Source organism: Orycteropus afer, unplaced genomic scaffold (genome assembly GCF_000298275.1).
Source record: "Orycteropus afer afer isolate SDZICR_OR568_19922 unplaced genomic scaffold, OryAfe1.0 scaffold00210, whole genome shotgun sequence".
Lineage (NCBI taxonomy): Eukaryota > Metazoa > Chordata > Mammalia > Tubulidentata > Orycteropodidae > Orycteropus > Orycteropus afer.
This window is the reverse complement of record NW_006921797.1, coordinates 675074-688025: the sequence shown is the minus strand read 5'-3', so window position 1 is coordinate 688025 and position 12952 is coordinate 675074. Positions and strand designations below refer to the sequence as shown.

At 40.5% G+C, this 12952-nt stretch overlaps 1 protein-coding gene across 1 annotated transcript in view; it reads left to right on the top strand.

The window, feature by feature from the left end:
* Window positions 1-12952, top strand: part of USP13 (ubiquitin specific peptidase 13) — a 164015-nt gene that overhangs the window by 117144 nt on the left and 33919 nt on the right. The window contains exons 12-13 of the mRNA XM_007948269.2: window positions 188-341; window positions 7279-7453. Of these exons, the coding sequence (XP_007946460.1) occupies window positions 188-341; window positions 7279-7453 (329 nt within the window). The remainder of the gene's footprint in view (window positions 1-187; window positions 342-7278; window positions 7454-12952) is intronic.

Here is a 12952-nt window from a genome sequence, read left to right as displayed (position 1 = left end):
CTATTAAAATATTTTGAAGAACTGGTTTGCCTACAGGAAATTTTCAGTAGTGCCAGACCAGTGGCACTATTAAAATTAAGAGCGATACATCCATTCTATTGACTTGGTTTACATTTGATTTCTTGCTAATTTTCACTTATAACCTAATATTCATAAACTTGCTAACCTGATATAATGCAACCTTTAGAGGAACCGCATTGGTTCAGAAAACCCCAGTGATGTTTTCCGGTTTTTGGTGGAAGAACGTATTCAGTGCTGTCAGACCCGCAAAGTCCGCTACACGGAGAGGGTGGATTACCTGATGCAGTTACCTGTGGCCATGGAGGCAGCAACTAACAAAGGTAAAAGTTGCAAAATGGGATGTAAGTACCATGTTCCTTTATTTGTGTAAATTCTCGAACCAGAGAGAACACAGTTTAGTCACTGAAAAGTTTATCAGGGTAGATGCAGCCCACCTGGTGTGTGGTTTGCTTGTCCCTTTTCATCTTTTCTTCACTCCCTATGTGATTTTCTTTTGTGAGGGACTGACTGTATTCCAGGTTTTGTGTGGAAGTGATAGGCAGAGCCTATTTCAGTGCTATAAATTTGGTTAGGCAAATACAAATGAAATGGAACGTATAAAGATTGATATCCTAGGCATTAGTGAGCTGAAATGGACTGTTTTTGGCCATTTTGAATCAGACAACCATATGATCTACTGTGCCGGGAATGACAGTTTAAAGAGGAATGACGTGGCATTCATCATCACAAAGGATGTTTCAATATCAGTCCTGAAGTACAATGCTGTCAGTGATAGGATAATATCTATATGCCTACAAGGAAAACCCAAGGAGCTCTGGTAGCATAGTGGCTAAGACACTTGCCTGCTAACCAGATGGCTGGCGGTTCAAACCCACCAGCCGCTCCTCGGAAGGAAAGTTGGGCAATCCTACTTCCATAGTGATACTGCCTTGGAAACCCAAGGAGGGGTCGCTATGAGTCGGGGCTGACTCGACGGCATATAACAACAACAACAAGGAAAACCCATAAATACGACTGTTATTCAAATTTATGCCACAACCACCAAAGCCAAAGATGAGGAAATTGAAGATTTTTATCAACTTCTGCAGTCTGAAGTTGACCGAACTTGCAGTCAGGTTGTGTTAATTATCACTGGTGACTGAAATGTAAAAGTTGGAAACAAAGAAGAATCACCGATAGTTGGAAAATTTGGCCTTGGTGACAGAAATAATGCTGGAAATTGCCTGGTAGAATTTTATAAGACCAACAACTTACTCATTGCAAACACCTTTTTTCCACAACACAAATGGCAGCTGTACATGTGGACTTCACCAGATGGAACACACAGTAATCAGATTGACTACATCTGTGGCAAGAGGTGATGGAAAAGCTCAATATCTTCAGCCAAAACCAGGCCAGGAGCTGATTGTGGAACAGACCATCAACTGCTCATATGCAAGTTCAACTTGAAGTTAACAATGGTTAAAACAAGTCCAAGAGAGCCAAAATATGATCTAGACTATATCCCTCCTGAATTTAGAGACCATCTGAAGAATAGATTTGATGCATTGAACACCAGTGACAGGAAACCAAACGAATTGTGGGATGACATCAAGAGCATCATCCATGAAGAAAGCAAGAGGTCACTAAAAAGACAACAAAAGAAGACCAAAATGGATGACAGAAGAGACTCTAAAACTTGCCCTTGAGCTGAGAGTAGCTAAAGCAAATGGAAGAAATGACAAGATAAAAGAATTGAACTGAAGATTTCAAAGAGCATCTTGAGCAGACAAAGCCAATTACTATAATGAAATGTGCAAAGACCTGGAGTTGAAAACCAAAAGGGAAGAACACGCTCGGAATTTCTCAAGATGAAGGAATTGAGGAAAATATTTAAGCCTCGAGTTGCAATATTGAAAGATTCTAAGGGAAAAACATTGAATGATTCAGGGAACATCAAAAGAAGATGGAAGGAATACACAGAGTCACTGTACCAAAAAGAACTGGTTGATCTTCATCCATTTCAGGAGGTGGCATATGATGTAGAACCAATGGTACTGAAGGAGGAAGTCGAAGCTGCAATGAAAGAATTGGCGAAGAACAAGGCTCCAGGAATTGATGGAATACCCACTGAGATATTTCAACAAATGGATGCCGCACTGGAGGCATGCACTTGGTTATGCCAAGAGATTTGGAAGACAGCTACCTGGCCAATTGACTGGAAGAGATCCATATTTGTACCCAGTCCAAAGAAAGGTGATCCCACTGAATGTGGAAATTATCAAACAATATCGCACACAAGTAAGATCTTACTGAAAAGAATTCAAAAATAGTTGCAGCAGTATATTGACAGAGAACATCCAGAGGTGCAAGCTGGATTCAGAAGAAGACATGGAACAAGGGACATCATAGCTGCTGTCAGATGGATCTTGGTTCAAGGCAAAGAATACCAGAAAGATGTTTACTTTTGCTTTATTGACTATGCAAAGGCATTTGATTTTGTGGATCATGACAAATTATGGGTAACATTGAGAAGAATGGGAATTCCCAAACACTTGATTGTACTCATGAGGAACCTTTACCTTGACCAGGAGGCTGTCGTTTGAACGCAACAAGGAGACACTGCATGGTTTAAAATCAGGAAGGGAGTGTGTCAGGGTTGTATCCTTTCCCCATCCTTATTCAATCTATATGCTGAGCAAATAATCTGAGAAGCTGGACTGTATGAAGAAAAATGTGGCATCAGGATTGGAGGAAGAATCATGAACAACCTGAGATACGCTGATGATACAACTTTGCTTGCTGAAAGTGAGGATGACTTGAGGCACTTACTGATGAAGATTGAGGAACACAGTCTGCAGTATGGATTACATCTCAATATAAAGAAGACAAAAATCCTCACAACTGGACCAATAACCAACATCACGATAAATGGAGAAAAGATTGAGGTTGTCAAAGAATTCACATTGCTTGGTTCTACAATCGAGGCCAGTGGAAGCAACAGTCAGGATGTTAGACGATGTGTAGCACTGGGTAGGTCGGCTGCAAAGGAACTCTTTAAAGTGTTGAGGAGCAAGGATGTCTCTTTGAGGACTAAGGTGCACCTGACACAGGCCATGATATTTCCAATCTCCTCGTATGCACGTGAGAGCTGGACAATGAATAAGGAAGACCAAAGAAGAGTTGATGCTTCTGAGTTGTGGTGCTCGCAAAGAATGCTGAAGGTACCATGGACTGCCAAAAGAACTAACAGATCTGTCCTGGAAGAAGTGCAGCCGAGATGCTCCTTGGAAGCGAGGATGGCCAGACTTCGTCTCACCTACTTTGGTCATGTTGTCAGAGGGGACCATTCCCTGGAGAAGGATATCATGCTTAGTAAGGTGGAGGGTCGACAAAAGAGGGGAAGGCCTTTGACGAGGTGGATTGACACGGTGGCTGCGACAATGGGCTCAAGTATAGCAAGGATCGTGGGGCTGGCGCAGGATTGGGCGGTGTTTCTTTCTGCTGTGCATGGTGTCGTTATGAGTCGAAGTGACTCACGGCAAGTAAGAACAACAACAAGAAATTTGATTAATTGGTTGGTTTGGGGTCATCTTAATTTTGGGACAGATTATTTGTAGTAATACACATAGAAGAGTCTTCAATAACATCATCCATAAGTTATAAACTCCAAGAGGAAATGATAATTGAATATTTTAATGTTAGACATTCAAGCAGCGGTCTCCTCTGAAACAGTGCGGCTTTGGTGTTTTGGGTATTTAAGACACTTCTCGGGTATAATTGTGGCAGAGTCTTTATAGGAGTGAGGCCCAACAGAAGGTTCTCTGGAGTTTGGAAGGGAGAAGGCAGAGATGCTTTGCCATGCTGGGGTCTTGGAGAAGGTTCCTTCTCTTGCCTTCACTCTAGTCTGGTGCTTTCAAGCAAAATACAGGAAGGTAGTTTTTAGAATTAACATCCTAGAAGTAGAAAAAGGATTGCTTATCTCTTGAGAACTGGTCATTTTTGTAAAGCTTGACAAGTTCTTGGATGGCATTGTTAGCTCTTTTCTGTTTTATTTTTTGGTCAGTTTATTGAGTTAATTGGAAGGTGATCATTGTGGTGATTTTAAGATGAAATGATAGTCCCTGGGTGGTGCCGATGATTAACATGCTCAGCTGCTAATTGAAAGGTTGGAGGTTCATGTCCTCCCAGAGATACCTTAGAAGAAAGCCCTGGTGATCTACTTCTGAAAAATCAGCCATTGGAAACCCTGTGGAGCACAGTTCTACTTGACACATGTGAAGTCACCATGAGTTGGAATTGACTCAACAGCAACTGGTAAAGATGAAATGATTTCTGTTTTCTATAATAAGCTCATGGAGCTTTTGACCAGTTCTCTATGCTTTTTCTATCAGACAAAATAGAAATGAGGGCTGAGTCTATGAGTTGGTTCTTTTTTATAACTAAGCTTAATTGCCACTTCTTGCTCCCCTCAGGAATATTGACTTACTTACATGTTCCGCTCTATACTGTGATCTTCTGTAACCCACTGTTTAAGTTTTATGAGTGGTAACTATATTTTTCAGGAAAGAGATTTATAATTTAGTTTCTGGAAATTGACTGCTGGGAATGCCTGATGGTAACTTCCTAGATAATAAGTACGTCATAAACTGATATGGACCGGAGAATGAATTTTAAAAGCATATTCAGATAAGTCAGACATAAAAGGACAAATACTGTATGATCCCAGTTGTTTGAAGTGCCGAAGAAAAAAACTCACTGCCATTGAGTCGATTCTGACTCACAGTGACCCCCGTTGGGTTTCCAAGGTGGTAAATCTTTATGGAAATAGATTGCCCCATCTTCCTTCCATGGAGTGGCTGGTGGAATTGAACCACTAACCTTCTGGTTAGCAGTCAAATGCCTGAGGCACTGAGCCACCAGAGCTCCTAATGAAGTGTCTAGGATAGGCAAATACATAGAGACCATAGTTTAGGAGTGGTAACCGGTGGGGGTAAACCAAAAAACCACACTCCCTGCCGTCAAGTTGATTCACCTCACAGCAACCCCTCCTTCAGTTTCTGAGGCGGTATCTCTATGGAAGTAGATTGCCCAGTCTTCCTTCTGAGGAGTGGCTGGTGGATTTGAACCACCAGCCTTCTGGTTAGCAGAGCTCCTAATGAAGTGTTTAGAATAGGGAAATACATAGAGACCATAGTTTATGAGTGGTTACCAGAGACGGATGGAAGGGGGAAATAGAAAGGTATTGCTTAAGGTGTAGTGTGTTTCTGTTAAAGGATGCTGAAAAAATTTGGAAATGGATAGTGGTAATTGTTTGCAAAACATGATGAACATAATTAATGTTACTGAATTGCACATGTGAAAATGGTTGAGAGGGCAATTGTTTTGTTACATATATTTCACTACAATTCTTTTTAAAAAAGCATATTCAGATGTGTTTAAGAAAACATATGCACATTAAAAACTGGTAAATTGGGAATGAGTTTTTGTAACCCAAAAGGATTTCCTATAAAAGTCCATTAAAAAATCTATGTAAAAATTTGATTTAGAGGATAGTTTCTAGGAGATCTAGACTCTTGAGTGGGTTTCATGGTGTTCTCACTTGTCTTTTTCTGAGTATTTAATCATATGAGTAGGGGGAGTGTAAAACTAGTTGCTGTGCATCAGCTCCAACCCATCGGTGACTCCATGGGTGTTTGAGTAGAATTCTCCACAGGGGTTTTTGGTGGCTGATTTTTCAGAAGCAGATCACCAGCACTTTCTTCTGAGGTACCTCTGGATGGAATCTCCAACCTTTTAGTTAGCTGAGCGTGTTAACTGTTTGCACCATCCAGGGATGGTATACGGCGGCTTCTTAGGTTGGCTGCTCTGACACCTGAGGTGTTGGGTGATGTCCACAAGGGGTTGTCTTGCAGTGTTGTTTACTATCACAGGATGGGTAATGTTTTGGTTCTCTAGTGCTGCTATAACAGATATACCACAGATATATGACTTTAACAAACAGGAATTTGTTCTCTTACAATTGAGGAGGCTATAAGTCTGAGTTCAGAGTGCCAGCTCTAGGGGCTGGGTGAAAGCCTCTCGACCTTGGGCTTCAGTTCAGCCTCTTGCTGCTGGCCCACTGAAGCTGGAGGCTTCTCCTAACTCAGGCAGCTGCTGGCTGCCGAGGCTGACAAACCCAAGGTCAACAAGATGAATGACATGGTCCCAAGATTATCAAGCAACACGGCAGGCCACTAGTTCAAGTCTAGAAACACTCCCGAGTTTGGCAGGCAACATGGCAGGCTGCTGAATGGAAGACTCAGTTAAATGCAGGGTCCAAGGGTGCCAAAAAGCTCAGAGACCTTTCTCAAAGCTGCTGCTTATATACTGGAAGCAGACCACATCCCTAAGACAGCTACTCAGCTGCTCAGAGCAGATTCTACCATGGAGTTGATTACCAGTCTCATCATAAGGAATCACTACATCCAACTGCCCAGATATGCAGTCACTATAATTCCTCTTTGGTTCCTACACCTTCCATGACCTTTAGTGATAGTTGCTAATAGAACTGAATGAGGAAACATGTACTACTAGGTGTGGTTTATGTTAGGAGCTTAGAGGTAGTTCTTTCTGTTTTTATCTTTTTTCCCCCTTTGTCATTAATTTTAGAACAGCTTAAAGTGAGTAGGAATGTTTTTGTTACTTTTATATTTTAATATATCTGATCATTGGCAAGATTTGATCTCTTAACACAATTTAGCATACTTTTTGGCCTTGTCTGTGGAACAGTGGAAGGGATGCTGCTCAGGGTTTTTAATACAGCTGTTACTGATTATTTTGACTTTGGGCCTTAGTTCACTGCAAGGCAGTGAAGGGTCTGGGAAGTGGAGAGCTTTGGGTCTCTTGCAGCTGAAAAATTTTTGTGTGTAAAGGTTTGTCGTTGTATGGTGGTATTTGGGTAATCCCAGGCTTGTTCTCTGGCCTGCAGAAAGCTTAGTTCATGTGCCATTAGGTTACATGCATGCTCTGAACCTTTCATCTGGGTCTGAGTTTATAGTCCCCACCTGTCAGTCTCAAAGGGGAGCAGACAAGAACATGCAAGTGACTTGACACAACCTGTCAGTGCTACTGTAAAGATGGCCCAAGAACAGCCTTTCAGCAAGATCTGTGAAGGGCAACAAGTGATTAGACCTGACCCAGCTGGAAAGCCCTCAAGGAAGTTGTCCAAAGAGGATATTTTCCATTCCAAGAAGATAAGAACTCCTGTGAGGTTTGTTCATTTCCTCTTTTACTCAGATGAACTGATTGCCTATGAATTAACGAGAAGGGAAGCTGAAGCAAACAGAAGACCCCTGCCTGAATTGGTTCGTGCCAAGGTACCATTTAGTGCCTGCCTTCAGGCATTTTCGGAACCAGATAATGTGGATGATTTCTGGAGCAGTGCCCTACAAGCAAAGTCTGCGGGTGTGAAGTAAGTGTGTGTGTGTGTGTGTGTGTGTTTGTGTGTGTGTGTTTAACCAAACATACTTACTGGTGCAACTGCTTGTATGGTGGTAATGGGGAGGGAGAATGGGAGCTTGAGAGATGGTGATTGGGGCGCTTATTCTATGTGTCTACACATGCCTGCCTGCTTGTGTATGGTAGGTTGGAATTGTGACTCAGCACAACCTTAGTTGTCACTCATCTCAACAGTGTGAAACCTGTCCAGTGAAACAGTTAGGCTTATCATCTATATTATGTGCTAGGGAAGGAATACCATTTTTTTTTTTTAATGCAAAGTTATGTTTTATCTTCTATAAGGAATTTATCTTTTTTTTTTTTTTTGCCGAGAGTACAGCCAAGAAACATCCCTGAAAATGGCAAGAGTAATAATGAAAAAAATTACAAAAACACTTATGACAGTCTTCATTGTTTAAACTCCATTGTGATATATTTTAATTCTATAATATATTTAAGTTAAAGATTTGATTTAGACCTTGGTTGACTGTGTTTCTACCTGGAGACCAGGGTTTTGGAGGCATTGCCACGTGGACATGGGCTCAGACGAGCTGTTGAGGATTAGTCAGGGGGTGTCTTATTTCCACATCGTAGGGCTAATCATCAGGTGCATAAAAATGTTTTTGATACCTGAAGTTATTTAATACAGGCAGGACCTTGCCAGAACGGTTCATCTAGCTGCACTTACCTAGAAAAAGAGTGCTTATGGTGGCTTAAAAGGAAGTGAGGTCTCAAAGTATGGTTCTGGGAATTTTACTATTTTTAGCTAGTCTTTGGCCATTTTTCTTATAGGCTAAGATTGAGCTCTCAGTTGATATTAAAGATGTGAGGATGAAAGAGCTACTGCTGGCTCTTTGTATTGCAACCTCAAGTAGCAGTCAAATTGAAACCATTTTTTCTCTGTGGAATCCTTTAGGGTTCCTCCTTGTTTCAGATTGCAGACTTCATATGTTAAAAGTGGGAAAACAAAATCAATTTATTTCAAAAGCTGAAAGAAAAGCATATTTTCTTAAAATAATAATAATAGAAATTTTCTCCCTGTCCAGATGTGGCTTAATAATAGTTACTCAGTTATCAGTTGTCCGTTGTTGGTTAAGTTTTCATCTGGGACTTCTCAGTTGTGTGTGTATGTCCTAGTAGTTGACACCTGGTGAGTGGGCATGGTAAATGGGAGAGATACACTTGACTGTGACTTGGAGACATCTTTGGGCAGTTAAAATTCTACACACATCATTCATAGTGGGAGTAATTTCTCTAATCATTGCCAGTGGCTTAGAGATTCCTCAGACATTTATTCTTTTCTCTTTGTGCTTTAATCCTGAATTTGGGAGGTGAAAAGGGAACCTGGCAGCCTGTTGATCCCCCAACATCAGTGTGTGAGTGTTCTTCATGTATCTGTCCTTTGAAAACCATTTTTGCTCTTCTGAAAATTGTCTTTTGGGTCTTAGAAGTGCAGGGTGTGATATGCTCTCTGGGCCTGCATCTCCCCATTTGTGCCCTGCCAGGAATGTGGCTTCTCACCATTTGGAAAAGGCCCATCTTTAAAGTGGAGCTGGGGTTCATTAGCTTTCCACAGGCAGGTTCTCTGACCCTTGGGTTAGTGGTCAAGAGAGCTGGATTCTTCTCATATGTCCACTTCCAGCTTGTGTTCTGTCCCTGGGCAAAGCCACCTACCAATGTTCTTCTTTCATCTGTAATGGAGGAGTGATACTTGCTGACCTGATTCTCTGCTCAAATGATGCTAAGTGGTTAGTTGTATGCAGTCTGGTAATGATCTCGACTCCCTGAAGAGGGGTCCTGTTTCTTTAGTCCTTAAAAGTAGACATTAGAAGTGTTTTTTGTTTGTTGTCTTTTACACACACACATTCTTGCACAGAGAAAACTAGTTTTAGGTATATGTAAAAAGTTAATATTGGATGTATCACAATTGTTAATCATTGAAAACCAGGCTTTGTGGGAAAGAAAATGACAATGTTAATGATAATAAAGTTGCTACCAGTTACGGCACATTTATTATTGCCAGGTCATATGTTAAGCACTTCCCATCAGTGATCATATTTAATTCTCTTAGTACTATGAGGTTATTGCTCTTGGGAGTGATGGTTACTGTTGTGCTGATTCTGATTTGTGGCTGCTCTATGTGTGCAGAGTAGAATGACTCCGTAGGGTTTTGAAAGCTGTAACCTTTTTGAAGCAGATCAGCTCTTCTTTCTTCTGAGGTGCCTCAGGGAGGGTTTGAACTGCCGACCTTTTGACTAATGGTCAAGTGCTTAACAGTTGGTGCCATCCAGGGTAGGGACTGTTGTTACCCAGTTTTATAGATGAGGAAATAAAGGCTTAAGGAGGAGTGATTGGCCAGAAGTGGCAGACTTGGGATTCATTCAGATCTGATTAAGTTAAAAATCTAAGCACTTAATTGCTGTTATATAGGACCCCCATAGTCTTTATTATGCTTGTTTATATTATTTCTGATGTTAGTTTTAAGGAAACCATTTTAGTTGATACCTAAAAGATCTCTCTCTCTCTCTCTCTCTCTCTCTCTTTAATTTCCAGTAATATAGGCTATAACTCAGACATAATCTCCTTATTATGCTAAGCTGGGACCTGGAACTTTTCTTATATCAGATCCAGAGCCTGAACGATTAGGAAGAGGTAAAAGGTGTTGTAAAGATTTAGGTAGATCTTGGATCAGTGTGGACCAGATATAAAGACTCTTACTTAAATGGTCCTGAATAGAGTGATTCTGGGAGGACTGTTAGTGTGTGGAAAGTTCATTATCCCTGCAAATATTATCACACTTAGTGTAGTCTAGGGCCATGAGTTGAACAAGACCTAATTCCTGCCCTTAGGCGGCTTGCAGTTTAGTGGTTGATATGGAGAGAGTTTTACTTGACCTTTATCATTCAAGAGAGGAAAACACGGTGTGTAGTTCTAGAGCAGAGGCTCTAAGGAATGGGGCAGCACTGAGTCCCATCTAGAGCTTACTGGTAGCACTTCACTTTTCTAAGCCCTTGTTCCCTTATCTGTAAACTAGAGACAGTGTACTTCCTTCCTAGGGTTGAGATGAGGATTAAGCAAGAGAAGCCATGTAAAATGCTTCTTGGAGTGCCTATTATTGGTAGGGGCCATAGAGTTGGTTCCAGTTCAAAGTGACTCTGTGTACAATAGACCAAACCACTGCCCAGTCCTGTGCCATCCTCACATTTGTTGCCATGCTTGAACCCCTCATTGCAGCCACTGGGTCAGTTCATCTTGTTGAGGGTCTTCCCCTCTTTCACTGACCCTCTTCTTTACTTAGCATGATATCCTTCTCCAGGGAATGGTTCCTTCCGGCAGCATGACCGAGGTGTAAGAGATGGAGTCTGACCATTCTTGCTTCTAAGGAGCATTCTGATACTTCCTTCAAGACAGATTAGTTTATTCTTCCAACAGCCCATTCAGTATTTTTCACAAATACCACAATTCAGATACATCAACTGAGTATAAATAAATAAATGTTGGAGCTATTTTTACTGTTACCTTTATTCATCCTTTTATTTATTTATTCATTCATTCATGCATGCATGCACGCATGCATGCCAAGAATTATACAGTTTGAGTGTGGGGTTAATTGATTATATTTTTGACATATTAATGAAAAGAATAGAATGATATTTATTTTATTCTATTTTTTTAGTTACCAGGTTTTTAGTATGGTGGACAATAATTGCAGGAAGGGAGACAGCTGGTTTATTTATTGTTTTCTTAATAAGGGCTTTGTAGTTAATTACTGAACAGTTGATACATTTTAAATAATGATAATAGGTTGTCAATATGGTGTGTGACAGCACAATAGTGTTGTCATTTGCTATTCTGAGCACTTCATATGCCTTAACTTACTCATTTCTCTTAACAACTCTTTGATGGTGGTACTCTTACTGTCCTCACTTTATAGAGGAAGAAACTGAGGCAAGATAAGTATATCAACTTGCCCAGGCTCATATAACTGATAAGAGGTAAAGCTGGGTTTTGAATCTAGGCAGATTGGCTCCAAAAGCCCATCCTCTTACCCACTGTACTGTCTTGTCACTGTATAGGTTTATCTGGGCTTAATAATGATGAAATTATGATATATTAATAAATTCTAATTATATCATATAGGAGCTCTGGTAGCATAGTGCCTAAGGCACTTGACTGCTAACCAGAAGGCTGGCGGTTCAAACCCACCAGCCCTCGGAAGGAAGGTTGGGCAATCTTCCGTAGTGATACTGCCTCGGAAACCCAAGGAGGGGTCGCTATGAGTCGGGGCCGACTCGACGGCAAATAACAACAACAACAATAGTTCAAAAAATCCTTTAATTTTAAACATGTAAGTTGCACATGAATTCCCTCTTATTATAAAAAATAGAAAGAAAATAAAAGTTTTCCTTTGCACACTCCGCCAGTCCCTCTCTCCTCCCTTGGGTGACTACTCCTGTAAATTTGCTGTGTGTCCATCTAGACCTTTTTGAATGGGTTTACATTCTGATGGTCCTTAAGCTCCAGTGGCACAGTGATTAAAACATTCGGCTGCTAACCAGAAAGTTGGCATTTCAAACTCACCAGTTGCTCCATGGGAGAAAGATGAGGCAGTCTGCTTCCGTGAAGATTTACAGCCTTAGAAACCAGATGAGGCAGTTTTACTGTGTCCTGTAGGATTGCTATGAGTTCGAATTGACTCAGTGGCAGTGGGCTTGGTTTTTGGCTTGGTCCTAACTAAAATTCTGTAGCTTTTCAAGAAAAATTTTAAATCCAGGCATTAATTTTAGTAACAAAAGAGTCAGTAGTGCATAACTTATAACTTTGTTGGACTTAACCAACAAACTCAATATTCCAAAGCAGCAATGAATGAATTTGAAGTATTAATTTTGAGAATGATTTGAATAAATGTATATTTAGCAGTTACTACATGGATAATTCAATTTGAGACCCTGTAGAGGTTACAAGGTAAAGAGTGCTGGGCCAAAGTGGACATCATGTAATCTGCTGTCTGTAAGGTTAGTAAGTTACCCCTTAACAGGGTGGTATGTTAACTTGCTGTTATTTCGACCTCTACTACCCCCACTCCATGGTATTAAGAGCTAATGCCTTACTCAGCTGCTCACCACAGAGCAACTAGAAATGTCTTAGGGCTCCTGAGTCACATTTTGGAAATCACTGATGTACTGCTGAATTTTGGTTGAGTTCACTATCATGTATTTTTTTTTGGATTTTAAGTTAATGTGGTAAGAGAAACCCCTGACATAACATTTTCACATAAGTTGAAAATATAATATCAGATGCAATTTGTTGGTAGTACTAAAGAAAGATAGAAACAAGAAACTGAATTACTTTTTTTTTTTTTTTTTTAATTTTTCCTTTGTTTTTTGGTGAAATTGAGGTCCTGGCTCCATGTAAATAAGATTTAAGGTGATATTTTTTATCACTTCTTGGAATACAAGAAAACTTAATTAGA